Here is a 26,686-nt window from a genome sequence, read left to right as displayed (position 1 = left end):
CTTTCCTGCATGTGGACTGGAGGGTAGGCGAGACCCAGCTGTGTGTAAACAGCACTGAGGAGTTTTAGGAGGCTAAGGACATTCAGAACTGAATTTCAAAAGTGAGACCTACCTATATTTCCTCCAATTTCATGTAAACTTTGGATCTGGCTTCTCATGTTCTGTGATGATCCACGGCTAGGATGGAAAAAAACCTTCAGTTTGTCTTTCTGTTATACCCACTGCCTTAACAGCTGCTATCTATATTAAGCTAAAAATTGATATTTTTGTCCCTGTGAACTTACTTATCAAAAGCAAGGACTTCTACCAAACAGAGCACTGCAGAATACTGAATCTGCTACAGAGGTAGACTACTGTGTCACAGTGAAATAAACCTTCTATTATATTATTTATTTTATATTATTTATTTAAAACATAATTCTGTGGTAACATGGGAAGACTTTGCAGAAACGATTTTCAGATACAATTTACCATTTCCAATAACTGTTAATAACTGTTACCTTACAGAAACAAATACATTAATGTTTTATGGGCAGACGTAAGACAATCCCTCTGGATTCTCTAGGCAGCTCATCTATAAAGCATATGTTTTTAGTAGTGGCACAACAGAGGGAAGATTGATTCTGTATCAGAGCCAATTGTTAAGTAAAACACAAAGAATAAAATCAGTGGTTAAAATTTCCTTGACCGGCATAACCAGAAATTAGCAAATGTAGATTAGAAAAAGAGTCCTTGTAACACAAAGAGTCTTTGAAAAGGGAGCAATCTATTAATTAATGGTTCTGACATTATTGTTCAGGAAAACAAAATGTTCTGAGTTACCCACCTGTTTTCACAGCGGAATCGAGCCAGGATGTCTTTGGCTTTTGTTTGGCTGTTGAGTTGTATTGCCATAGAGACTTTTGAATGCAGTGGAGCATAAACTCTTATCACCCCCTCGGGTATGTCAGACTGCAGGTATGGGGGAAAAGTGACAGCTCCCTAAAATCAATATCAGTAGAGTAAGTCTAAGGCAAATACTGTTCCAGCCCCATTCAGAAGCAGTTCTGCAACTCTTTTGAGGTTGCTTGCAGAAATCACTGTCCTGGATTCATTTGATTATTCAAAAAGCATATCTACAGTCATACAAATGCAAATTTGTAGATACAGTATAACGAGATAGGATACAAAGACACAATCTCCTTGGTAAGAATCACATAATGCACACAGAATAAAGTAAAGCCCTTGAATTTTAAGTGCTTGCAGTAATATTGAGTCAAGTTATCTGAGATTTTTTAAGTTACTTCTGTTAACATTGGTCAGTGAACCAGCTCCTTATTTAAAAAGACATAAAAATGATTAGGAATATCTGATATCTGCTCTTAATTTTAACAACGATATTCCCCTGAGGCATGAAGATCCAGTTCTCTGTTTCTGCTTGCTACAGCTTCAACTAGATTGAAGTGTATGTACAGTACAATTTCAAAGTACCGTATGGTTTCTGTTAATTTGAAATTTGACCTTATGTAGGGTTCAAACGATCATCTATGAAGTTTATGCACTCTTCCGTGATTAATGGTAGATAAATCAATTAGCAAGGTTTGCATTCCAGTTCTAATCCAGTTAGTACCATGCTGAGCAGAGTACAATAGTCTCTCCAGCCTCTGTCCCTGTGTAATTTAGAACATCTGAGACCTGGGGACTGTGTTAAGTGCTCTCAAAATTCAACTCAGTTACCCAAACAGAGTTTGCCTCCAATTTACCCTTCATATTTCAGCTACCTGCCGTGGCTACTCTTAGTTTTATTAGATGCAAAGCCAATTGCTATGATCAATAAACTTGTCTTCCCAAAGGTGCAATGACTGCAGTAATCAACTCTCCTCAGAAGCTCTCACTGTATTCATTCCAGGGTGAATACAGTTTTGCAACACAGTAGTCTGCCGTTTTAAACAAACATCTCTGTCTCCATCTGCAGCACAAATGTGTGTCCTACTCACAATATATCTGTCAGTGCTGGCAAATGTATTCTCCAAAAAGCTGAATTATCATGGATTCACAATTCACACATAAAATTTCTCGTTCTTTTTTCCCCCAGATGTTCCATTCTGCATTTTCTCTGTTGTTTGTATTAAGTGGATTGTTCTCAATTTCTTATAATCTCTTGATATCACTCCTTCCTAATTTGTCCTTTAGTTTGTTCTGCAAGAGTATTTGTCAATAACTATAGAGTCCTTGACCAGTTCCTTGATTACTCCTCTTGCAGTTCACCAGTCTCCATTCTTTTAAACCTCCATGGAAGATCTTAAAGATTTCTCTACAGGCTATTAAAGGTAGTTACTACACGGAAATACTACATATAAGCTGCTATAGGGACTGTATATTCTATGCATGTGTACGCAACATGCTTTGTTGCCTAAATTATATGTTACACCTAATATGTAAGTTGATTTTAGGTGTCTATTAAAGTAGCGTGTGTCTGGTAAGTTCCTAAATCCATGTCTAGGCAGTGGAGAAAAGTTGGTGGCTTTAAGACCTCCAAAGGAAGATTTTTGCATCAGACTTTTCTAAGTCTGAACTGGACCTGGAGCTCAGGAAGTTCTCAGAAGTATCCACCTCTCTCCTCTGACTACACAGGGACTAACAACACAAACTACTTCATCAGGCACTTAAAATTTAGACCCAGTTTTGGTGTCTATGTTAGGAAAACCGGATTTTCTCTCTGCATAGGAAGTTAATGCAAAGCTGTAAAACCAAAGCTTCCAAGAAGAATATCCAGTGGCCTAGACCAGGGCATGGGTAAATGCAATGAATCCTAATAATAAATCCTACGACTCAACTACAGAGCCATGCACTTGTTGAATATCTACAGATTATTGCTGTCAAGGGTAGTCCATATATGACCATTTTCTTATAAAACACATACAAAACCAGCATGTGTTTGCAACAGGTTATAGCTTGGGCTGCTAGAAATCATTCTGCCTTCCTTACCTTTTCTCAATCAATCCCCAAAGCTTTGTCTTATCAAGTGATTGGACTGGGAAGCACATCTTTCAAGATAGCTCCCAAGACAGCTTATTTTGTGTGGCAAAATTTCCTGCCCGCGCTCAGAAGCTTTTATGAAAGAAAGGAGGAAGGCTGGTTAAAGTTGCCCTTGAAAGTGATGCATTTTTATCACACCTCTGGTCTTTCAGGTCTCTCCCGTTCCATGGTCTTTCTCCTCAGAAGTTTTCTCACCCCTTTGTCAAACATCAGCTGCCTCTTGCTGTTGTTCATTGCTGCCTCATTCATTTTCCTCACTTGGGAAATCAGAAAGGATGGGACCTAAAGGAAGGAAACCGGAGCTGAGAATGCACAGTAATCCTTTTCCCCCATAAAACTGGTGTTGGCGCTTTAGAAAGGTACCAGATTCAGGCAGCAGAAGCTCTGTTTATTCCCAGAAAATGCATGTGATGGGTAACTCCTTCTAACAAGCCACAGTTACTCCTTTGGTGAAACTGTAGGCCACCTTTCATACCATGTGAAATTTTTTAGTGATGTTTGCAGTTGTAGGAACTTTATTAGGAGTTAGGCTTTGGAACCCCCATCATACCCTCCCTCTGTTATGAGGAAATGAGCTGAAACTCTCATCATCTTCATGCCATCCTTCAGCAGTCCAGCAAGTAGTACACACTTTTGGCCCATGTTATTATGGGCTAGACTTTAAACAATCATTTAATCTCATTCAAGTTTAGGTATCTAGATTAAATCATTCTCATATGCATTCTTCTGGATAAACAATGGTATGGGATAAATACCTCCAGAGGGCAATTCATGCTAAAATGGATGTCTTAGATGACATATATCTCCATCCAGACATATCTGTTACCCTGTTTCATCCTAGATGTAGAAGACACCAGCCAGTTTCCAAAGACTAGCTAACTATTTCTTCTAGGAAGGTCACTTTGATTTCTACAGAGCTGCTGCATATAAAAAATAATTCTCTGTACTGGAGCCATGAAAAGGGAACCAGCATTACTCACTGTCCACAAGATGTCCTGGTACCGAATTAAAAGCCGCACAATGTGTGCTGTGCTGGCAGCTGCTTGCATTTCTTGTTGATTTGCACGTTTCCCTTTGTAGATGAAGAGGTTTGGTGCAACAATCATAGAAACGTTCCACAAATTCATTTTATTTTTCCCTTCATTAGCAACCACCTTTTTCAGGAACCGAAGAAAGGCCTGGAAAAACAAAACTTGTTATGCTGAGTCTCACAAAATAATTTAATTAATAAAAGTAGTGTTTTCAAATGCACAGCATTTCTGTCTTCAAAGCTGCTATATTTGCACTTGGAGGTGAAATTTAGATTTTTGTGCATTGTAATTTGGATTACTCCAATATTTGCTGGCACAACTACCTGTGTCAATCACAGAAGAAATGTTAATTTTATGAAAATACATATAAATTATAGAAAGATAAATTATTATCTATCACTTAAAGCATAATCCCAAATCTATAAGTCAAGTACAGTGTCTGCACTAAGTCTTTAAATCCTGTAGTAGAGGAAAGATATACAGGTGTTGCAATGGAATAGTTAATTTCTTCATAGATTTCAAGGTGCCTATCTTGAAGTATCTGGCCATGGCTTTATATGTTGCAATCACCAGGATGATCAACCTCTCTTCAAAAGTGTGCCAGTCCCATTTCTGATATAATCTGAGGAATTTCTGCCAGCAAACCCCAAACTTTTATTCTGGGATAATGAAAGCAAGAAGAGCACAGTGGTTGTTCATCGACGTCACTTCTGCACACGCATGGCAGAGTCAAAGGAAACTCATTTCCCTTTTGGGCAGTTTATTCAGAATTTTACTGGAGTGACTGAATAGGATGGATTGCAGCTGTGGTTAGAGTTGGGGTCTGCCAATGAGTCCTTTTGCAACACTGTCCTGGTTTCAGCTGGGATAGAGTTAATTTTCTTCCTAGTAGCTGGTACAGTGCTGTGTTTTGGATTTGGAATGAGAATAATATTGATAACACACTGATGTTTTAGTTACTGCTAAGCAGTGTTTATGCTAAGTCAAGGACTCTTCAGCTTCTCATGCTGCCAAACCAGTGAGGAGGCTGGGGTGGGGAGTGGTGGCACAAGGGCAGGGGGGGCACAAGAAGCTGAGAGGGGACACAACTGGGACAGCTGACCCCAACTGACCTAAGGGATATTCCATACCATAGGACATCATGCTTAGCATATAAACTAGGGGGAAAGCTGGATGGGGGCCGCTGCTCAGGAACAGTGGGTGGTGAGCAATTACATTGTGCATCACGTAATTTTTATTTTCCCTTCCTTTTCTGTCCCATTAAACTTTTTTTATCTCAGTCCATTAACTTTTTTTTTTTTTTTTTTTTTTTTCTGATTCTCTCCCCCATCCCACTGAAGGGGCAGGGAGTCAGTGAACAGTTGTGTGGTGTTTAGCTGCCTGCCAGGTTAAACCACAACAAACTATATCATTAAAACCACTGTCTTTGTACCCTACACTGCAATTAAAACATTTTTACAAACCCAGGAATTACAAAAGAGAAACTGCATTGGAGAAATTTCTAAAATCTCATTATAAATAGGAAGTAGAGATTCATTCAGTTTTTCCATCACTTCTATTTTTGTATAAAAGCTTAGTAATAATTAAGACTACTTGTGTAGCATGTGTTTTACGTATACAGCTGTATATTGTATATTGAAAAACCAGAAACTGGACCTTCTTTTTCCAAACTATGCAAGGAACAAGGCTCTTTGAAATGAATCCCCCAGAATAAATGATGCCTGGGAGCCATTTACTGACACCAGCAGTTGGATACCTCCAGCAACTATTACTTAATTGCTTGTAAAAGAAATGACAGCCAGGAACATCTTTTCAAGGAAATGATAAAACCCCACACATGAATACTTTCACAGTGCAGTGCAGCGTCTGATCACTGACTGTTAGAAAAACAACAACCATGTCTCTCATTTAAAAGTCAAAAGCACCACAGATGGCAGGTGATAGCAAATGAAGAAAGAACTTACTTTGGCTGTGTCTCTGTTGGCTTCAGGCAGCAGCATGATCAACAGATGCAAAGCTTGTAGCTGTAACTTGATTGTAGAAATTTCTAAGAACGTGAATAATAAGCATTTTTAACATCCTAGTTGCAAAAAAAATCTAAACCTTGTTGGTCAACAGTTCCAGAAACACAGAAACCACTGTCTAGTTGAGACTAGCAGGTTTAGGTGTTGATTAACCATAGCCTTTCCCATGATTAACTATTCCTAAACAGAAAACCAATCTAATGGGTGGGGTTTTCCTCATCATATTGGGTCTTCATCACGGGGGAAGATAAGACTTTATATCCACTCAGGATGGATAAGAGAGGTTTGGAGAAAAAAAAAAAAAAAAAAAAAGAGTGCAAGCTGTGGACAGCGTATCTGTTGCAAGGAATAAATTACTTTATTCTGTGCAGACACCTCCTGTTCAGTTTTCTCCTCCAGATTACTAAGTGATCATAACTGCATGTAGTCTGTGATTCACAAGAACGCTCAAGTAGGAGAAGGTTAGAGAAAAGGGTCACCTCCTTGTGCCCTTTCAACTACCTCATGGAGACACTGAAAACTTAGTTGCAACCTTATGTAAAGGTCTTAATTTTTCTGCACCAATTTGCCTAATAAATTCATCATCCTGACAGTTTCACTCTGTCCTAGCTGAAGTGAATTTACAATGAAATCAGTAAGTGTGGCAAGTTACTACTGCATTCTTCCTGGAAGACAAATGAACAAAATGTACTGAGAATGAGAGCGTGTGTGTACACTGAAAACAAAACCCGACTGCCTGAAGCTTTCTGTGATCACACCTATCTTTGTACAAACATTCTGACCTCAGCATAAACTTTAAGTGAAATGAACAGAATATCAGCTAAAGGGCAGTGACTTGAGTTTACCTTGCAGAAATTTTTGTTTGTGAAATCTATAATTTGGGTGAATCAGAGTCTGTATATGAAAGTCATTGCTCAGTCATCAATTGCTCACAGGTTTCAAATCTTACATTAAACAGTTGTGTCATTCACACAATGAGTCTATGCTATTAGCTACATGCAGACCTTTTCTATTTGAAAAGGAAAGGTTGCAGAAAATGTAAATGTTTAGGCAATGCACTGAGCCTTTTTCTCTCTCTACTTCAGAAAGAAAAAAATATGAAGTCTACTATTACATTTGATCTAGATCAGTCCACATTAACTCATTTCCACATACTTTCCACTAGTGTGATGAAAGCAGGCAGATATTCTACTGTGAAGAGTGGGCTTGGGAGTTCTCTTATAAACATTTTCAGCAGTCCAGCTGCATCATTATTTCGTACTTGGTCCCAGTCAAAAGCATCTTCATAAAATTTTGCCTCAAGTTCTTGATGAAGATTCTGAAAGATACAAGGAACATCTGACCTTCAGTCATTGCTTCTGACCCAGCAGTCTGAGACCACTTCAGAAATCCCATTACAAACAACCGGCAGGTTTACACTGCAGTTGAATTAAAGTAGCCCTAAACCAGTGGTGGTTTAGGTAGAGCTGTGTGGAGTTCAGAGCAGGTTAACACATCAGGTTCCTGGGGATATTTTACAGGAGAGGCTAAATTCGGTTTGCTATAGCTAGATTTCTGCCAGTGAGCCATTTGAACCATTTTAAAACAAGACAATTTTGTGCAATGCCTTAGAACTAGAAAGAGAAAATTCAGTTAAAAAGGATTTTTAGCACAGCTGTTCTTCTTGTTTGAAACACTCTCCAGAGATTTTGACCCTTAAATCACAAAGGAGTGGCATTTCTTCCTCACTGCCAGTGAACTTGCTACATAGCCTGTTGGAATCCGAGTCCACAGGCCCTAAGCAAATGGCTTTAATTTCAGGTCTTTCTGTCTTTATAAAGATGTTTTCTTTTCCAATAGCTATAATTAGATTTCATCACTTTGTAGAAAAATAAAAGTATCAAACCATTACTGTCAGAAAATCTCCACTTAATACATTCCAAAAAACACCACGAGAGATCTAAGACAAGATTGATTATACCATTTTGAGTGCCCATTTAATCCTCTTGTTCTCAATGTCAGCATCTTGCTCTATATTGGAGGTCTGTTTAGTTCTGCAAGGTTTTCATATGAAATCAGTGTTTCATATTTGTGTCTAAATGGGAAACATTCAGTAAGGTCCCTAGTAGATATGTGTGGGAAAATTACTTTGGGGGGGAATTAGAGAAAACCGGGACCTAGTAGAAGCATAGCATCATGGAAAGCTTTTTGGGGTAAAATGCAGCTATCGCTTTCGGGATGTTTGGCATGCATGGAATCTGCCTTACCACGGCTCCCTGAGCAAGGCACCCTGCCACCTCGGCACCTGCTGACAGGAGTAAGGGAGGGGGGAGCGGAGCGGGGACCCCGCGGCCGGGCTCTGCTGTGCTCCCCGCAGGGGGAACTTGGCGGCACCACACAGCTGATAAGCTGCATAGCGGTTGTCAAAGGAAGAATACATGAGATGATGTTCACTGTTGAGCCAAGAGTTGTGGCAAAATTACTCTCCCCAGATGAAATAATCTCATTGCAATACTAACACACACCTCCACCCCAACGTTACCACCTCCAAGGTACCACTGCATCTCACTGGGTATGTGATACCAATCAGTAACAAAAATATGTGTGACTAGAGTCACTCAAGCTCCACCTAAATGTAAAGAAAATGGACTGGTCTTGGAGTGAAATAAGTCCAAAGGGGGGAATTGTTGTCTAAACTCCTGAATTACCACACTGATTTAGTGTGTAAGTATATGTTAAACACATCTGTGTATGAAGTTAGGTCAAGCTGATCCACTCTCTATGAATGAAGGAACTTCTAATCAAGGGAGTCAGCCTTGGGAAGCGTGAGTGACAACAGACAGCGAGAAGAACACCGTTATCTAAGAAACGAGCATTCAAGTGAAGAAGTTCTGGCCGCAAGAGAAGACAAGCTACTAAGGTGTTACAACCCTCATACGTTAACAGAAAATTAATTGAAAACAAGACAAAGGTGATTGTGGTAGTGGGAGGTGGCAACCGTTGACTCAAACAGACTCCCTGAAGGAGGGCAAAACCCTGCTCGGGGAGCATGTGTAGTGAAAAACTTCAGCAGCGCTATCTGAGGGTGTGTGTTAATTGGCATTAGAAGCTTATAACCTATCCTGTGAATGATAAATTAATATGCAATGTACTGTGAAGTGTAAAAAGTGAACAAAAGAGGGGAGAAGTCAGGGAAGACTCCATGATAACTTCTGGGATCAGTCGAGGGGCTGAACCTGTTTTCTCCCCCATAGGGACACCTACTGGGTACGAACTTTATTCTACGACTAACTCATGCCCGCTGTTACCAGGTATATTCTCGTAAGCTTACTTTGCAGTGTTATCATGGGCAATCTTTGAAATTTACTTTGTCACAAACTTGCATTTTGTATTCTAAAAATCTTCAGCTAAACTTTCATTTTGTGTAAGCCTCCAGAGATTTTAGTTGCGACAAGGGGTTTGACTCAGTGACGCTGTCAGTGGGGGTCCCTGAATGGGTCAGTCGAGTCACCCCCTGACACCGTGGGCTGTCAAACGCAGGTAGCGGACAGGCTGGTGGAACACAAGGGTCTCGTCTTTCTTGGGAAACTGTCACACAGATCAAATATAAAGGGTTCGAGGAAACCCCCACTTTCTAACATGACAGAATGGAATTTGGCTTTAAACCCAGATCACTGTTTGGAAAGTGCAAGCTCCTCAAAACTGTGTTGGATTAATAAGATTGAAGGATGGTTTTGTAATATAAGTGTATCCATAAATAACACATCTTTCACAATTATTACTGCCCAAACACTGCCGTATCCGTAGGAAGTTTGTTGCTGTTTTTTGTGAGACCATTTATGACAAAATATATCTGTAGGTAATATTCAGGTTTCAAATCATGTTTTTGTCAAATGTAATTTATAAATTTGTCAAATCTAATTTAATATTACACAAAAAAGCTTAGTCCATTCAGACAGAAAAGCTTTTAAAAATGAATTCTGTTTACTGTGTCTCACATGAATGGAAGGAAATTACATATCATATATGGTCGCACATAATGAAGCAGAATGGTTGGCACAAAAGGAAATAGAAAGTCATTCAGGATTTGGTATATAATGTTACAATCTCATTTTCACTAGCACATTTTACTGGTTTTAATCTGGGCTATCTCACCTTCCTCTGTATTCACATCCTTTGCACATAATCTATGCAAACAGCTGGATTAAATTCTGTCCTGGTAACTGACTGGGAAATGTGGAACAGAAATCCTCACCTCATCAAAAGCACAATAGGGCAAAAAAATTACTCCATGTTTTTCTGGCAAGAACTGGGAAAAAGCCATAGAAATAGAAAGCAAGATTTTTGAAATGTAAACATTTAATGTACAACTCCACACAGGCAAGCATATATATATATATATATATATATATATATATATATACTGTATATATACCCTGCCCCCTGTATATATACCTAATACCTTTACAAAATGCTTTTGCATATTTTTTAAAACGTGAAGATCCTAGAGTAGGCCGTCTTACATTTTTGGATCACTGGAGCTTTTGTTACAAGTCAGATTACAGAGCAAAAACTTGTATTTATACCTTCTATTCTTTGTTTTGTAGAAGACTAACCTTTAATCACTTCCACATGCCTTTTCTTTCTCCAAACAAGACTGAAATAAAATTGGAATGCCCTCAAATCCTAATGTCATAATAATGTATGAGGGCTTTGAAGGAGGAAATCTGGATCTGCTTTGAAAAAAACTCTCCCTTGCTGGTTGGCTTGTAGGACAGACTTGAATGAAGCCAAAACTCAAATAATTTAAAACTTTCATATGGGCAGTTTAACTTACCACCCAGTATAGGAAACTTACATATAAAGTCATATGTCATAGCAGCTCCCTGGATATAAGTTGTGAATAAGAACTGAAAAAGATGCAGTAGAGTATATGCAAAGAATATGAAAGTAATTTAATTAGTTAGAGCACAGCCCTGCTGTGTAATCTCGCTGGAGATGTTGGAAAAAAGTTGAGATTGTCTGAAATACTACTTTAGGTATGTGTATGAAAAAATGAGGAAGCTGAAGATTACAAGCCAAATTCTGCAAGATGTGGCACTTCGCAAGGCGGAGTGCTTTTATCAGTCCACAAGCCAAAGGGAGCTGGGATGTTACTGCCTGTCTTCGGTATGTTTCACGTAATGCTGCTTTTTCTTGTAGTAATTTTTTATGATCCCCAGCCCACTGACATTTAGTAATCCCCAAGATTTGTGTGGCTGCCACAATGTTGAGACTTCAAGCCCCAGAAAGCAAGATTAGCTTTCCTGAGGATGAGAAAGTGGGAGTGGGATGTACTAAAAAAAGTTGCTTAAACCAGACCAAAAAAAAAAAAAAAAACAAAAAAAACCAAAAAACCAAACCTCTGGAAACAACCAAAACTCTGGGAAAGAGGTAGACACTACTAAGCTCAGAAAAAACTTGTTTTCCTAACTTGCCTCTGCCAAAGGCTTCCAGCTGCTGGAATCGAGTGAGTCTAGAGAAACAATTGCAAGCATTACTGCACCGCAATGTTGGGTTATTGGGCTGCCTTCATAGCCCACAAATACCCTGCGAAAACACAGTACTTGAGGCTGCCAAACAGTGAACACAGGCCAAATTTCTCTCACTTGGAACATGAAATTGTGAGATCACAGAAGATAAATGAGAAATAAAATGACACAAAGGTTAAAATGACATGGAATAAGATCTTTATCTGAAGTTCGCTCAGTTTAGCAGCCCGGGCTTTCTGAAAAAAATTAAAATGCAGATAAGATCATGGTAAATTTGGACAGCAGAGTTAAACCGAAAGGATCCCTCAATGTTTCATGAAGAAAAACTGCATTCAACATCAAGTCTGTGCTTTATATAGAATGTTAACAAATGCAAAACAAGAGACTACATGTTCTGTGATTTATTGGTTCCCAGGAACCAATCTGACCTTTTACTGGTAGGAATAGAAATGCTGAGCTACACGCATCAGTATTTATGTGCAGCGTGCATTTGTGAGTGCTGTATTATTTAACATGGAGTCTGTGGTCCAGGAGACAGAAAACTGGCACAAGCATGTACCTTCACTCTGGAGGCAGATCCAGGCACTCGCAGAATTCCTTCGGTTTCTAAACCTGTTTCCTCAAGCTTGAGCAGCAACTGAAAAAAAGCCAACAAAACCCAGGAAAATACTCAGTGACACTTAAAAATACTATTAACTTTTTTTCAATCTAGGTATCCCTGAAACTAATCTGAAAAAGATACATTTATATGTAATTTTCTAATGAAAACAAGCCAGCTCATGTAAATAAACCTTCCTAATTTGTTCTCCATATTCCTGACCTTGAAATACAGAGTATGCACAGTACAGAAAACACAATAGTGTTTTGAGGGAAAATTAACCTCTGAGAAATGTTTAAGTCTTTCCCTGAGGAGCACAATGGAAAGGTCTATAGATAACATGTTTGTGGGATCTGAGAACTCAGATTAGAAAATGGTCCCAGGGTATTTTAGTTTGAAATTTCTGTGAATAAAGGAATAGGCTTTCCACTGTAATTCTTTATAAAAAAATAAGTATGTTTTGATTTAACGTAATTTAGAGCGAGGAAACAAAATAAAATCATTTCCTAGTATTTATTCATATAGCTCTATATTTTCACCACCAGGTCTGCTTCCTGCCCTAGATGTTGGATCCATTTAATTTCCCATGGTATCTTGACAGGGGAGCTATGGAGCTGACTACAAAGTCATGTAAATATTCCGGTCATGTCAGTCTTTCCCTGGACACTCCACACCACTTTGTCTTTTGTCAGTATTTACAGGGAAATTTGTTGCATTTTCAAGTCCATGTAAACCTGTGTAATTGCACATGTGCTCGTGTCTCTGTACGTGTCTCCAAGACAACCTCTGGATGTCATTGTACTATCAAATGACTTCTATAAATCACATTGTCTTGTCATACAAGCCTCAGTGAGATTACCGCTTCCATTCTGAAATAATAGCCAAGTAATACTACCATCTGAATTCACGTGAAATTAAAATTTCTGAGACAACTCATCTCTGCCAGTTCTGCGTGCACACACACAATTTTGCATGGTGCTCTAATTTAGTGAAAAGGGGAAACAGAAAGCCAAACATTTGTTTTCCAAACTTTCCCGGATGGTATCATATCACAAAAATCAAAAGAGGTTCCTACTACAGATGAAACACAAAAAAGAAAAAAATTCATTTCCTTGTCACAAGTCTTTTAAATTACAACATATAGACAGACAATCCATAGATACCTTCAAGTCTGTAAAGCTTGCATCTTCTTTTATCTGATGCTGAGTGTCAATGAAAATGACAGAAAAGCAAACCTTAGTGGCTGAACAGGCTGAGTTGTACTCACTTTTTGGAAGATGAGGGGAACTTTTATTCCAGGAACCTTCTTTTGATCATTCTCCAGCAGTATGGTGAGAGGTACTCCAAACAGACCGTTTTCTTAAAAATAATAAGAGGAAATGTGAAGCAGAGGAAACACGCCTCGCACACGTCTTCTTTGCAACTCTGAGTGGCACCCAAGTGGCACCCATGGGGATGACACGGTACCTCGTCCCCGCACCCTCTCTGCGCGGTTCCTCTTCAGCTCCACCCCCAGGGCGTCGTAGAAGGCTGTTAGCTCAATCAGGGAGAGGTAGCGGATCTTCTTCATGTCTTCAGGAGAAAGGTCTCCAACCTCTGTCAGTCCAAACCGGCTTTTCCGAACAATGAATTTCTACAGTAGAGATGGGTCGCATCTTTATTTGCACAAAAATTACAGGAAGTGATTTTTTTTGCTTTGAAAGAGATGCCTGTATGTGATAAGGAAGTCGTGTTCGGGTAGATGGTAACACCAAAGAGTGGAACTACAACCCTATATATTGGCCCGGTATATTGACATAACTTGCATCCAACTGAAATGTAAAATTGAACTTCTTGCTCATCATGTTCTCTTGCAGTTTGACTGGTAAGCAATGCTGGAGCAGAGGTATTAACCTCAGTGCCTGTACTCCAGCTGGGACAAATGAGGTACACGGTATTGAAGCTTCTGCCCAGTTTCAGCAGGATAAAACATGTTGCTCTGCTTCTGGCCTCCCCCAGAGTGTCTTTGAATGCTGTTGAAGCAGCTGATACATTTCATCATGGATGTGGTTATATGTCAGTTGTGTGTGTGTAATGAATTCATGCCTGCTTTGCATATTATGAGGTCTTACAGGAGAGTTTAAACTAAAGATCTAAGGAAAAAGCCAAAAAGCCCAGAAGGAAAATCACTTAGTGTTGATGCCAACCTACCAATTTACTGGCACTTTTTATTGCTCAAGAAGCATTTAGGCTTAGAAACAGGACTCCCAGAAGCTAAGAAATAATTTATTCAAGTAGCCTTGACCTAAATGATACTTAGTAATTTTGGGGCATGTGAAGATGTCTACATATTTTAGAAACTGCAGTGTCATGGACCAGAGCCAAGAATGTTGTGTCATGACAGAAGTATTTGTACAAATGTCAAAAAGAACAAATACCCATCAGTTTTTGACATAATTGTTAGACATTATAAGAAAGTAATAATAAAACTCATGCTTTTCAAAGAACTGGGGATATTTGGTATTGCATGGGGTTTTTTTTAATCGAATTGTAATTTAAACCAGTATTCTTAGTCAGAGGTATAAATAAACAGCATTACAAATCATCTCCTCTCTTTAGGGAACTGAGTGGAAAACCAGCCTTTAATAATGTTTTGCTTCTGGAGATTTCAGACCAGTCCTCCCTTTTTAAAATGAATTTGGTCTCAGTAGGTTTAACCCATATTTAGATTAAGCCAGTCAAACAGATTAAGAAAAAACGTGGAAAAAAAGAGAGAAAAAAAAGAAAAAGAAAATAAAAAAAGAATAAAAAAGGAATTACACTCATACTGTATTTCAAAAGTAAGATAGGGCAAAGGATGGGTAGGTCATGCAGGTGAGGACTTCCTAAATCATATTGCTCATGGTCTTTCAACAGAGGTTAATCATGATTGGGGGATAAAGAATGCAGGGGATGGAGTAACTAATTTACGTGCTTTCTGGGGCACTTTAGGCCAGAATCTTCCCTTCCTAGAATGAAGCAATTTCACTGTTACTCTTATACTGAGACTTAATAATGTAGCAAAAGCTACATGGAGAATAGCCTTCTGAAGATACATAAAACACTAAGAACTATCTATGCATTTTGGTTCCAGTGATGCAAAAAGTCCAAAAGCAGTCAAAGCACAATAAATCATCTTGCAAATAAAAAAATCACACAGTATACATATATTTTCTGAGGGGACAGAGGAATAAAAATATTTGCCAAGAAAAAATGACAAACACTCCAAAATCAATTATGAAGGGTAGCTACAGTGACTTTCCATGGTGGCTGGTTGACTCCTAGTGTCACTAATGATGTGATGCAGTGTTAACACGAGGTTTTGGTCTGGGCCTTTCTCTTCTGTTGTGGTCACAATTTTTCAGTGATTTTTCTTACAAACACAATATCCAGCACTGAAGGAGGCTGTGTTATCCTGGAATGAGTTTACTAGCATTTGGCTAAGGATCATATCTGATATTATGTGATATGTTGCTTCTATGTGAAACTATACAGTGTACTAAAATGGGCCTGAAATGCTTACTCTTATTCTGTAGTGTCATCAATAAATCACATTGATCATGGTCCTACACTGGGGAAACTGCATGTAACCCTATGCAGGCAGTGATGTTGAGTTGGCTCTTCTGGGAGCTGCAGGGGACATGCTATTTTGTGATATGTATTCTCTCTCCATGCAGCTCAATATATGCAGTCAGTGAAGTTGATTAATGTGTCAGACCTGCCCTGGCGAAAGTATGATGTTGTGTAGACTTCAGTCTGGCCTGTTGGCACACCTTGGGAAAGGAGGGACAGTTCTTCAGAGTGTAGGTGGTTCGTCTCTCTGTGTGACAGAGCAAAAATTGATTTTTTTGCTGGGGCCCATTACAGTCTGAGCCATTATGGGAAAAATATAAATACCACGAGTGGCAGCATATGAAGTAAAAGTAATGCCAATGTCAACAGCTATAATTGTTGACTCTATTCAGAAACTGTCTGTGATGACCTGGCATATTCCTCGTGTATTCTTCTGAGCACACAGAATGATGTCCTGCATGCAGAGTACTTCATCTCCAGCACAGTGTTGGCCTTTTTAATACTAAACAATTATGCATCCAGAGGTTCATGATATTCAATGTGGCATCTTCTCTTTCCTGTTTGTCACCAGTTTTCCTGCTCTATCAATTGGAAATTGTCCAAGCTGTTGCAGAGAACAATTTGTGTGTTTGTGTGTCTGTGTGTGTCTGCGTGTGCGTGTCTGTATCTGTGTATTGAAGGCTGGGGTCTTAGGTTTGCTATTACAAGGAGCAAGGATGAACCTTCAGTTTGCCAAAATCATGATGAATGCAGACATATCCTTACTTTCCACAGGACACCAAGTTATCCCCACCACACAACCAGACACACTAAAGCACAGGGATTTCACATCAGTTGTAATCTACTTGGTATCTTATCCCTCCTTTCAACATGGAAGCTTACTTCTGCATCTCAGGTTCTTCTTCCTTGGTGGTGCCTGAGATGGACAAATGGATAATTCTCAGAGAATTCAATGTCTGTGTGGATAGTAACAATTTCAGATTAGTTCAGGACTTCAGGACATCATAACATTCAGGAAATGCTTCCAAATAATTTACAAAAAATTACATAATTTATTTCATACATTTCACTAAAAAGGGGGTATCTGAAGCGCAAACCTAATACTCCAGTTTTCAGTAATGGATGTTGTGAGGGCTGATGGAAACAGAAAACTGATTTCCTTGACTTGAAGAAATAATTCCAGATAATGACACAACTGATTAGTGTATGTCAGGTTGGGTGATATGATACGATAAACTTTCCTTTAACCATTCATGTAGTATCTCCTACAGTATAATTGTACTGAATACTGATTGGAGGCAATCAGTACTGCTGCAGGACTAAGGCCCGCTTTCCTCCCTTCATCTGTGAAGCAATTTTAAATCCGCGTGTTAACAAAGGCAGATAATCTGTGGGGAACAAAGTAGGAAAGCAGACCAGTAATGAAAATGATTGCTAGTTTTAGTGCCAGTTACTGGTCTTTATTTCAATGTGAAAAATGTGTGGATGATGCAATATTTGTGGACTGAGTTATACACATTAATCTGTGATGGGTACGAGTGAAAGCCAGGCTTGGATATCCAGATTAACTTTGGTGCCTCCCTGGGAATCAGTCACAAACAGTAGGTGGGCACAGCGGGCGTCTCTGTAAAGCACACGTAGCAAAGGACAGCGAACGTGTCCTAGCAGACTCCAATGTGCTGAGGATATAAAGAAGGAAATTATTGCATTAAAGAAAAACAACTGAGGAAATATGTCGACAACAAACTTACAGGCAAAGCAGAGTCTTCCTTTTTGAACCTCTGGTTTTTCGGCCATTCTTGGGTTTTTGGAAGGACTGTAATGGATTCTGAGAAAGAGACCTCATAGGAGAGCTCTTCTGTTACAGGTGGGCTGCCTTTATCTAGTCCGCAGTCTAGACAGCTATTAGCTGAAAATAAGGGAAATTGTATATGAATGTTGAATGTATACTTGCATTTAATACAGAGACATCAAAAAATTGAACCAAGATGATAAAAATCTTGAGAAAGTAATAAAGGAAGTGCTTCAAAGAAGAATTTCAATGTAAACCACAGCATGTTCCTGTTTTGTCTGGAGGAAATAACCTCTTAGAAATAAACTGCCTATTTTCATTTTAGATTATTTAACTTGTTGCTTTTCGTGAGAAAGATAGTCAAGCTGGAACTTCCTGTTTATCAGGAATTACCAAGTTTTTGCACTCTGTCCTTGTCTACCCAGGCCAGCAAACTGTGGTAGCACTTGTCTAATGAACAATTAAAAATAAAAGTTCCTGACAGAAAAACCCTGTTGACACAGTTTCTCAGGTCACTATTGACTTATTTACAATCATTAGACATTGTGCATGTATTTTATATGCTCACATACATATATTTCTCACAGTGGCTAGTTTAGGTGTGTAGCGCCGAAACAGGATGTGATGTACAATCTTTCAGTTTAAAAAATGCCATATCTACTGGAATTTCTGGTAGATATTGCAAAATAACTTATTGCTCTACTCTAAAATATAGTCATCTCCTGAAATTAGTGGATGCCAGAGGAAAATTTTTGAAATCAGTAAAATCAAGTACAGAAACACCCTATTGTCATGGAGTCCAAAGCATGTTAACAAGCATAAGTTCCAGTGTTGCCAACTTTCATGAGTGATCTGTCACATCTCAGGACAATTTTTAGGTTTCCCTTAAGGCCCAGCTCCTAGACTCACACATTTGGAACAGAATCACAATTTTCACTGGAAGTGAAATAAAATTTCAGCCCCCAGGACTGCAGAGAAGAATTTACTAACATGACCCAAGTGTATTCAAAAGCCATGGAAATCAGAAAGTGAATTAAAAAGAATTACATGTCTTATAAACATGTGCATGTCCCGTGATTTTTGAATCATTGTATTTACAGATACAGGGACTTCAAACATTTTTTGCAATGCCCTTCGATTTGCAAGTCTGGTATGAAAAAGCTAAGTGCGTTATTAAGTGGTTTATGGCTTCTGAACTGTGGCCTTATATGTTACCTAATGGCTAAGCCACTTAAGATATTTTCCATCTCACATTTCACCCTGGGACCTGGGACCACACACTGTACCCCCCTGGCCATTTGGTTCCCCATCTGTTCTAGTACAGCTGCTTGTGGAGCAGAGGTATCAGCAGAGCAGCTTTTGCAACCAAGGAAAATGTCTGTGGCACTATATCCAAAGATAAACATGTAAGGGACTAGTTTAGAAAGTCGGGCATTAATATCCCTTTAGTTAAACCCCGAACAATGGTGATGGGAAGACCTTTCAAAAGAGAAGATGGACATTTCTGTGGAAGGCTGCTGACAGTTATCCAGACAGTAAGTAGAGCAGAGCTATCATTTTTATTAGTGCTGTCAGTCACTGTCTGGGCAAAGTGTTTAAGGGATGTCCAAAATAACACCATTAGTAGATGAAAATAATAGGGCAGAGCCCGGAAAACTTATACATTTCTAATATTACAGTTTCTGCAGTACTGGAGCAGAAAATTGAAGGAAATATGCATATTTCTTGTCATGATTTGCAACAAGAAAATACACTGCTGATACATTTTGGACAAATTCTGCGCAATATTGTTTACAGGTTACTTTTACATTACCAGCCTTGCAATGATCAGTATTTTTTAGACACTGATGTCTCAAGGGCAGCAATCTGTGTCTGTACAACACCGGTCTTGAACGGGAAACTTTGGTTCCTGCATGACAATAAGCTGACGGTGATTTTAAGGAAATATATGCACCATGGCCCCAACATGAAAGAGGGGGCTAACCTCTGAACCACAAAAGGATCTTTCTGTCTATCATTTTCCTAGGAGGAAGGGAACACTGGTTACATGTTGGCATACTCACAGCTAACTGATTTCCAAACTGCCTTCTGCCCAGGAAGCTGGATACCATTAGAAGGAACTGGTGACACTGGAACTGTCTCAAATGTGGGCTGATAGGCAAGGAAAAATGATCAGACTGCAGTGAAGGTAAACGTCTATGGACAGAAACTGCTACAGTTCAAGCAACAGCGTATCATTCTCAGCTTACACTTTTTTGCCAAGTTTAAACAACCTGTTGTAATTCACCAGAGTACATTTTTCATAGCCAAGGCTGAGCATTAATATTCCCCAGGCTGCACAGAATTGGATCATGTTGAGGTCAGTAATACTGCAGCTTGCTGTAGTTAATGAGTCCTGTCCTGTATAATGACGGAAATTAGCTAAGTAAATTGCTGTACATAATTGTACTAAGTGAAAGGTCCTCGTCAAATTGTAATCCATCCTGCTTTTAATCATTTTGGCCACAAATCTTTTTGAGGACTCTCAATATCCACTGTCCCAAACACCTGTCAGAAATCAGGCTATTCACTGCCTTTCTGGATTTGGGCACCAGCAAATTATTAATGGACGGATACCCTCCCATAGATTATATACTAACACCTTATCAGTGAACTGCAAGAACAGTGTTAGGGAAAAAACAACTTAATTTATTTTCACTCCAGAAATTATTCTGCACTGTGTGAAAGCGTGTGTGGCACAGCAGAGTAGGCGCTCAAAAGGCCAGGGGATGACTTTCAAGCACTGTCACCTTGTTTCAGCAGCAGAGTTTTGCCCTTGTTCTCAACAGTTTTGGGACTCATAAAGACAAATATGAGTGTTTGTCTGTACATGGAGCAGTAGCAGCTCATCTGCATGTTCTTGGGTTAAAAAAGAGAAAAGTCAGGGATTGTAAATATGCTATGAAGGGTACTCAGTGAAAATAACTACAGCGTCCCAAGCCATTCTTGTATTTTTTCTGCTATCCTTCCGGAGCCACCCCTTTCTCAAACCTGATGGCCCCCTATGCCCCTCACCCCATCCTGATGGAGCAGCTCCAGATTTTCAGCTGAACCAGCAGCTAAGGACCCCATGAGCCCCCAGTAGCAGCTCTTTAAATTGCTAAATCAGTTGTTTATCAACAAGCAGCAATGCCTCAGGGCAGAAATTTTGCCTTCCCCATTTGCAGCCAATGCACAGGAGCAACATTCAGGCTGCTAAAAAATGTCAGATGTTTAAAAGACAGGCAGCTCTTACAACTGGAAGCCTGAAATAATGTTGCAGTTGTTTTATTCAGTCTTATCCTCTGAGGTATTTGGGTAACAGTCAAATGCAACATGAATAAAATCTCTCCTGAGACAGTCCCTTCAACAGCCCACAAACTTGATAGCAAATGGGATTTGAGTCACATGGTCTTCCTTTGCCAGAAGACTATAAGGACCATTGATTTTCTTAAAAGAAGAGCTGTAGGATGCTTTTATGACAAAATCCCTTAACATTTACACAAAAGGTTTTAGGAGATAAAAAAGCATTATGAATTTCAGGTGGGAGCATGGACGTGGAGGGGATGGTTATACTTGCCTGGGCAATTTGGGAAAATGAAACATAAAAGCAGTTTTTCTGCTGCTTAAGATCCAGATGGAGAAATTAATGGTAAATATTAGCAACTGGCTCATCTACTTTCACTGACCCCTTGAAGTATTCAGAATAGGTTTACATTGAGTCAAGCTTATTAAGGAAAAAAACAACCTTCCAGCCTTGTTACACAGGTGAAATCAATAGTGAAGTGGCTGTGGTAAGCAGGGTCTGTTAAGCACGGTGGAGCTGGCAGAGGGGACCTGACAGCACAACTCTTCTTCATACTCAGCAGTGCTCACAACAACCTGTGGGCTGCTCTGGCTTGTGGCAATTGAATAATGTGAACTGTGTGTAATATCAGGGATAGCTAAAAATGTCATATTCTTGGTCTCATTTCCTAGCCTCCACAGTGAGAGTGTATAAAGAGGCAAAACCTATGTATCTTTTATGAAAATCTCTTCCAAACAGGACCAATGCTCCCCCCTCCCCCTTTTTTTTAATCTTATGATAATATGATCAAAAGCAAGGGAAGACTGGGAATAAAACCATTTCAATGCTTGAATTTTAAAGATCCAGATTATTTCTCTAGCAAAAAAGATTAAAAAACTTTGAAAGCTCATGCTTTTAATGAATGTAAAAGGTCAATAGTCAAATTGTGTCCTTAACTAAATCGGGACAGCTTTATTCATTTGGCTGGGGCTCCAGCTTAGACAAGACTTCTCATATCCTGATTTCTGACTGAAAGTGATTCATTAGACAGTTCTCATTATCTGATACTGAAAATGAGCCCAGTATTTACTGTCTCAATGTACACAGGAATTTCCAATGGGAAGAGCAAACCAGAAGAGCAAGGAAAATGTGGAGATAAGGTAGGTAGATAGTTCTTTAGTAGTTACCATCATTGTAGATGGTGTAAAAACAAATCATTCGAGTATCAAAGTGACTAAATTCTACTGTCAGCCCTGCAAGTAAGGGAAATAAAGGGAAAAGAAGATAGCCTTGTAGTTCTAGTCAGGACACAAGTTGCCCATGGTTTGGATATATTAATATTTCCAAGCGCTGTCATCACAAATGCCTTTTCATGCACATAGCTCTGTGTTAGTGATTCTTCTTTAATTAGGACATGATTTTCTTATGCATTTCTCAAGTAAAAAGTTTCTAAAACTCTTGAGGAGTGGTAGCTGATCGCAATGTACAGGGTTGGGCTGTTAGCGAGCACAATGCTTCATTTCCTCCCTCCAATAACAAAATCAACTTTTCCCTCCATTTGTATTCTGCTGTTGATTTTTCTGGGCTTCAAGTACTAGCAGAGCCAATAGCTTCTGATGGAACCAGTGGGGTACCAGCTGTAAGGAAAACCAGGCCACTGTGGTTAATAAACCATCCAATTTAAATCTCAGTAGCGTGACTCTTTGTCGAACCGGCTGTGTGTAGCTCTGTCTGAAGCAGAGCAGAAGCACCTCAGCTGCAGCATGCTGTTCTGCCAAGGCGTCACTCCTGGATGAATGAGGTAGTGCAGGTGCTGCCTTTTGCCTGCAGGTATCATGGCACCTTTCCACAGTGGTCTTTTCGAGATAAAAAACCCCAACCACCACCAAACAAAAAAAGGAAATTGCAGCAAGGAGACTATGATATAATCGTCATCATGGAAACATCGTGGGATAACTCACAAGACTGGAGAGCTGCAATGGATGGCTACAAACTCTCCAGGAGGGATAGACAAGGAAGGAGAGATGATGGAGTAAGTCTGTATGTCAGGGAGCGTTGACTGCCTAGAGGTGAATAATGGTGGCAATAGGGCTGAGTGTTTATGGGCAAGAATCAGAGGCAGGGCCAACAAGGCGGACATCCTGGTGGGAGTTTTTTGCAGACCACCCAACCAGGATGAAGAGATAGATGAAACATTCTACAAGCAACTGGGAGAGCTCTCCAGATCACTAGCCCTTGTCCTCATGGGGAGCTTCAACCTACTGGGTGTCTGCTGGAAATGCATTCAATGGACAAGAAACAGTCTAGGAGGTTCCTGGAGTATGTGGACAATCACTTCCTGAGACAGCTGGTCAGTGAACCCACCAGGGGAGATGCCCCACTGGACCTGCTGTTTACAAACAGGACTCGTGGGTGATGTGGTGGTCAGAGGACGTCTTGGACATAGTGATCTGAGATGATAGTTTTTGATTCTCAGAGAAGTAAAGGAGGGGGGTCAGCAGAATCACTACCTTGGACTTGCAGAGGCCAGCTTTGCACTATTTAAGAGCCTGACTGACAGAGACCCTTGGGAGATAGTTCTGAAGGGCCAAGGGGTCTATGAATTTATTCAAGAAGGTAGTCTTTAAGGCGCAGGAGCAAGCCATCCCCATATGCCAAAAGACGAGCCGGCAGGGGAGGAGAACGGCCTGGCTGAACAGAGCCTTGGCTGGAACTCAGGGAAAAAAGGAGAGTTTACCACCTTTGGAAGAAGGTGTAGGTAACTCTGGAGGACTGTAAGGATGTCACGAGGTTAGACAGGGCGAAGATTAGAGATGAAAGCCCAGCAGGAACTCAGGTTGGCCACTGCCATAAAAGATAACAAAACATGGTTTTACAAATACATTAGAAACAAAAGGAGGGCCAAGGATAATCTTCATCCTTTATTGGACGCAGCAGGGAACATTGCCACAAAGGATGAGGAAAGGGCTGAGGTACTTAATTTCTTCTTTGCCTCAGTCTTTAACGCTAAGACCAACTCCTCTCTGGCTACTCAGCCCCTTGAGATGGAAGATGGGGACGAGGAGCAGAATGCAGTCCCCACAGCCCACGAGGAAACAGTTACTGACCTGCTGCTCCACTTAGACACACACAAGTCTATGGGGCCACATGGGATCCACTCCAGGGTACTGAGGGAACTGGCAGAAGAGCTCACCAAGCCACTCTCCATCATTTATCAACAGTCCTGGCTAACCGGGGAGGTCCCAGAAAACTGGAGGATAGCCAAGAGTGATGTTCATCTACAAGAAGGGCACGAAGGAGGATCCAGGAAAGCACAGGCCTGTCAGCCTGTCCTCGGTGCCAGGGAAGGTTATGGAGCAGGGCATCCTCTGTGCCATCATGCAGCACATGCAGGACATCCTGGGGATCAGGCCCAGCCAGCATGGGGTTATGAGAGGCAGGTCCTGCTTGGCTAACCTGATCTTGTTCTCCGACAAGATGACCCACCTAGTGGATGAGGGAAAGGCTGTGGATGTGTCTACCTGGACCTTAGTAAAGCCTCTGACACCATCTCCCACAGCATCCTCCTGGGAAAACTGCTTGCTCATGCCTTGAACGGGTGTACTCTTTTCTGGGTAAATGCTAGATGGACAGCTGAGCCCAAAGAGTGGTGGTGAATGAAGTTTCATCTAGCCGTTAGCTGGTCACAAGTGGTGTTCCCCAGGGCTCAATATTGGGGACAGTACTGTTTAATATCTTTATCAATGATCTGGATGAGAGGTCAAGAGCAATCTCAGTAAGTTTGCAGGTGACACCAAGATTAGGGGGAGTGTTGATCTGCCGGAGGGCAGGCAGGCTCTGCAGAGGGACCTGGTCAGGCTGGACCGATGGGCCGAGGCCAGTTGTATGAGGTGCAGCCAGGCCCAGTGCCGGGCCCTGCCCTTGGGTCACACCAGCCCCACGCAGCGCTACAGGCTGGGGCAGAGCGGCTGGGAAGTGCCTGGTGGGAAAGGGCCTGGGGGTGCTGGTCAACGGCCAGCTGGACATGAGCCAGCAGTGTGCCCAGGGGGCCAAGAAGGCCAACAGCATCCTGGCTTGTATCAGAAATAGTGTGGCCAGCAGGACTAAGGCAGTGACTGTCCCCCTGTACTGGGGCACTGGTGAGGCCGCACCTTGAACACAGTGTGCAGTTTTGGGCCCCTCACTATAAGAAAGACACAGAGATGCTGGAGTATGTCCAGAGAAGGGCAACGGGGCTAGTGAAGGATGTGGAGCACAAGTCTTATGAGTAGCAGCTGAAGGAAATGGGGTTGTTTAGTCTGGAGAGGAGGAGACTTGGGGGGAACCTTATTGTTCTCTACAACTACTTGAAAGGAGGATGTAGGCAGGTGGGGGTCAGTCTCTTCTCCCAGATAGCAAGAGACAGAAGAAGAGGGAGTGGCCTGCAGTTATGCCAGGGGAGGTTTAGATTGGATATTAGGAAAAATTTCTGCACTGAAAGGGTTGTCAAGCATTGGAACAGGCTGCCCAGGGAAGCAGTGGAATCACCATCCTTGGAAGTGTTTAAAAAACACACAGCTGCAGTGCTGAGGGACATGGTTTTGTGGTGGACTTGGCAGTCCTGGGTTAACAGTTGGACTTGATGATCTCAAAGGTCTTTTCTAACCTAAATGATTCTATGAAATATGGCTTAATTTCATTTCAGTCCACTTGTGTGGTTGAAGGAACAATCCTGCCTTAAGGGGATGGATCTCAAGGCAGGATGAAGAAAAAGCACCCTTTCTCTGTGTTGACCCATAAAGACAGACACCAGGAAGTAATAACAAAAAATCTAGCAGGCAGGCTTTTTTTTGTTGTTGGGTTTTTGTTTGTGGGTGGTGGTTTGTTTTTTGTTTTTTTTTTTTGTTTGTTTTTAGGGTGGTTTTTTTCCCCAGAACAGAAAGAAGAAAATAGAGCAAATCTGTGCTTCCTTTCCCTTTTTCCCCACTCTGGATGACAACTATTTATGCCCCTTCAGTGGTTCCCTAAATCTCATCTCAGGTGACCCTAGTGAGCTAATCACCTTTTCTCTCATCATTAGCCAGAGAAGAGACTCATCCATCCTGTGACCCACCCCTCCAGGCTCCTGCCATGCTTGGGTGGGGAAGAAGGTGTAAATCCATTCTCCTAATGGGGAGGATTACAGAGTTATGTAAAACAATTAGAGCTGTTTTGCTATGTGCAACATGTTTAGTTCTTCCCTTCCCAACTGAAAAGGAGCATAGGAAAGAAAAACTCCTGCACGTCATTTCAAGGAGTCTTTACCAGCCTCTTTTCAGCAGCTGTGCTGACAAGATTTATCCCTCCCAGTCCCCTGTTGCTCTTCTTTTTGGCTGGGTTGTTTTTAATGTGGATCACTTTCTCAAACTCATTCATTACAAAGATTCACTGACAGCTGTAGAGTCATGCCCAAAGAGGCAGCAGAGCATGAGGGACTGCTTCAGCTGATACCTCTTACAAAGGACTGCTAGGGAAACCCTCAGGCCAGGGCACAAGACCCCCTGCAGTGTGTTTATCCCTGAGGAGCTGATTAATTAGGACAAAGTTTCTAAATCCCATAATAAGCAGCAGAGATAGGAGCAATGGTCAATGGGAATGCCAAAAGGGTGTTGGGAACCTTGCAGGCCTTTAGAAATACAATCTATTCTTTGGTCCATTGGAGGGAGGTGATGGTGCGCTCTGCTGCTGTATTTGGGTATCTGTGTTTAACATGTAGGTAAGCATCCTGCAGAACTGCACATTTTTTTGTGGGAAGAAGAATTAGTATTCAGTCTTATTTCCCAGACTTTCACAATGCAGA

General features: G+C 40.8%; 1 protein-coding gene across 2 annotated transcripts in view; it reads right to left on the bottom strand.

Moving 5' to 3' along the window:
* Window positions 1–26,686, bottom strand: part of ARHGAP28 (Rho GTPase activating protein 28) — an 80,262-nt gene that overhangs the window by 5,670 nt on the left and 47,906 nt on the right. For both annotated transcript variants that reach the window (XM_056331444.1, XM_056331445.1), the window contains exons 4-14: window positions 19,628–19,715; window positions 17,524–17,681; window positions 13,649–13,814; window positions 13,449–13,540; window positions 12,143–12,220; window positions 7,229–7,391; window positions 6,014–6,096; window positions 3,999–4,196; window positions 3,157–3,300; window positions 827–981; window positions 113–177 (exon numbers count right to left, since the gene is read on the bottom strand). In XM_056331444.1, coding sequence (XP_056187419.1) covers window positions 113–177; window positions 827–981; window positions 3,157–3,300; window positions 3,999–4,196; window positions 6,014–6,096; window positions 7,229–7,391; window positions 12,143–12,220; window positions 13,449–13,540; window positions 13,649–13,814; window positions 17,524–17,681; window positions 19,628–19,715 — 1,390 coding nt within the window. The remainder of the gene's footprint in view (window positions 1–112; window positions 178–826; window positions 982–3,156; window positions 3,301–3,998; window positions 4,197–6,013; window positions 6,097–7,228; window positions 7,392–12,142; window positions 12,221–13,448; window positions 13,541–13,648; window positions 13,815–17,523; window positions 17,682–19,627; window positions 19,716–26,686) is intronic.

The sequence above is a fragment of the Falco biarmicus genome, chromosome 3 (genome assembly GCF_023638135.1).
Source record: "Falco biarmicus isolate bFalBia1 chromosome 3, bFalBia1.pri, whole genome shotgun sequence".
NCBI classification, from domain to species: domain Eukaryota; kingdom Metazoa; phylum Chordata; class Aves; order Falconiformes; family Falconidae; genus Falco; species Falco biarmicus.
Note: the sequence above shows the minus strand (reverse complement) of the source record. Positions and strands in the feature narration are given on the sequence as shown.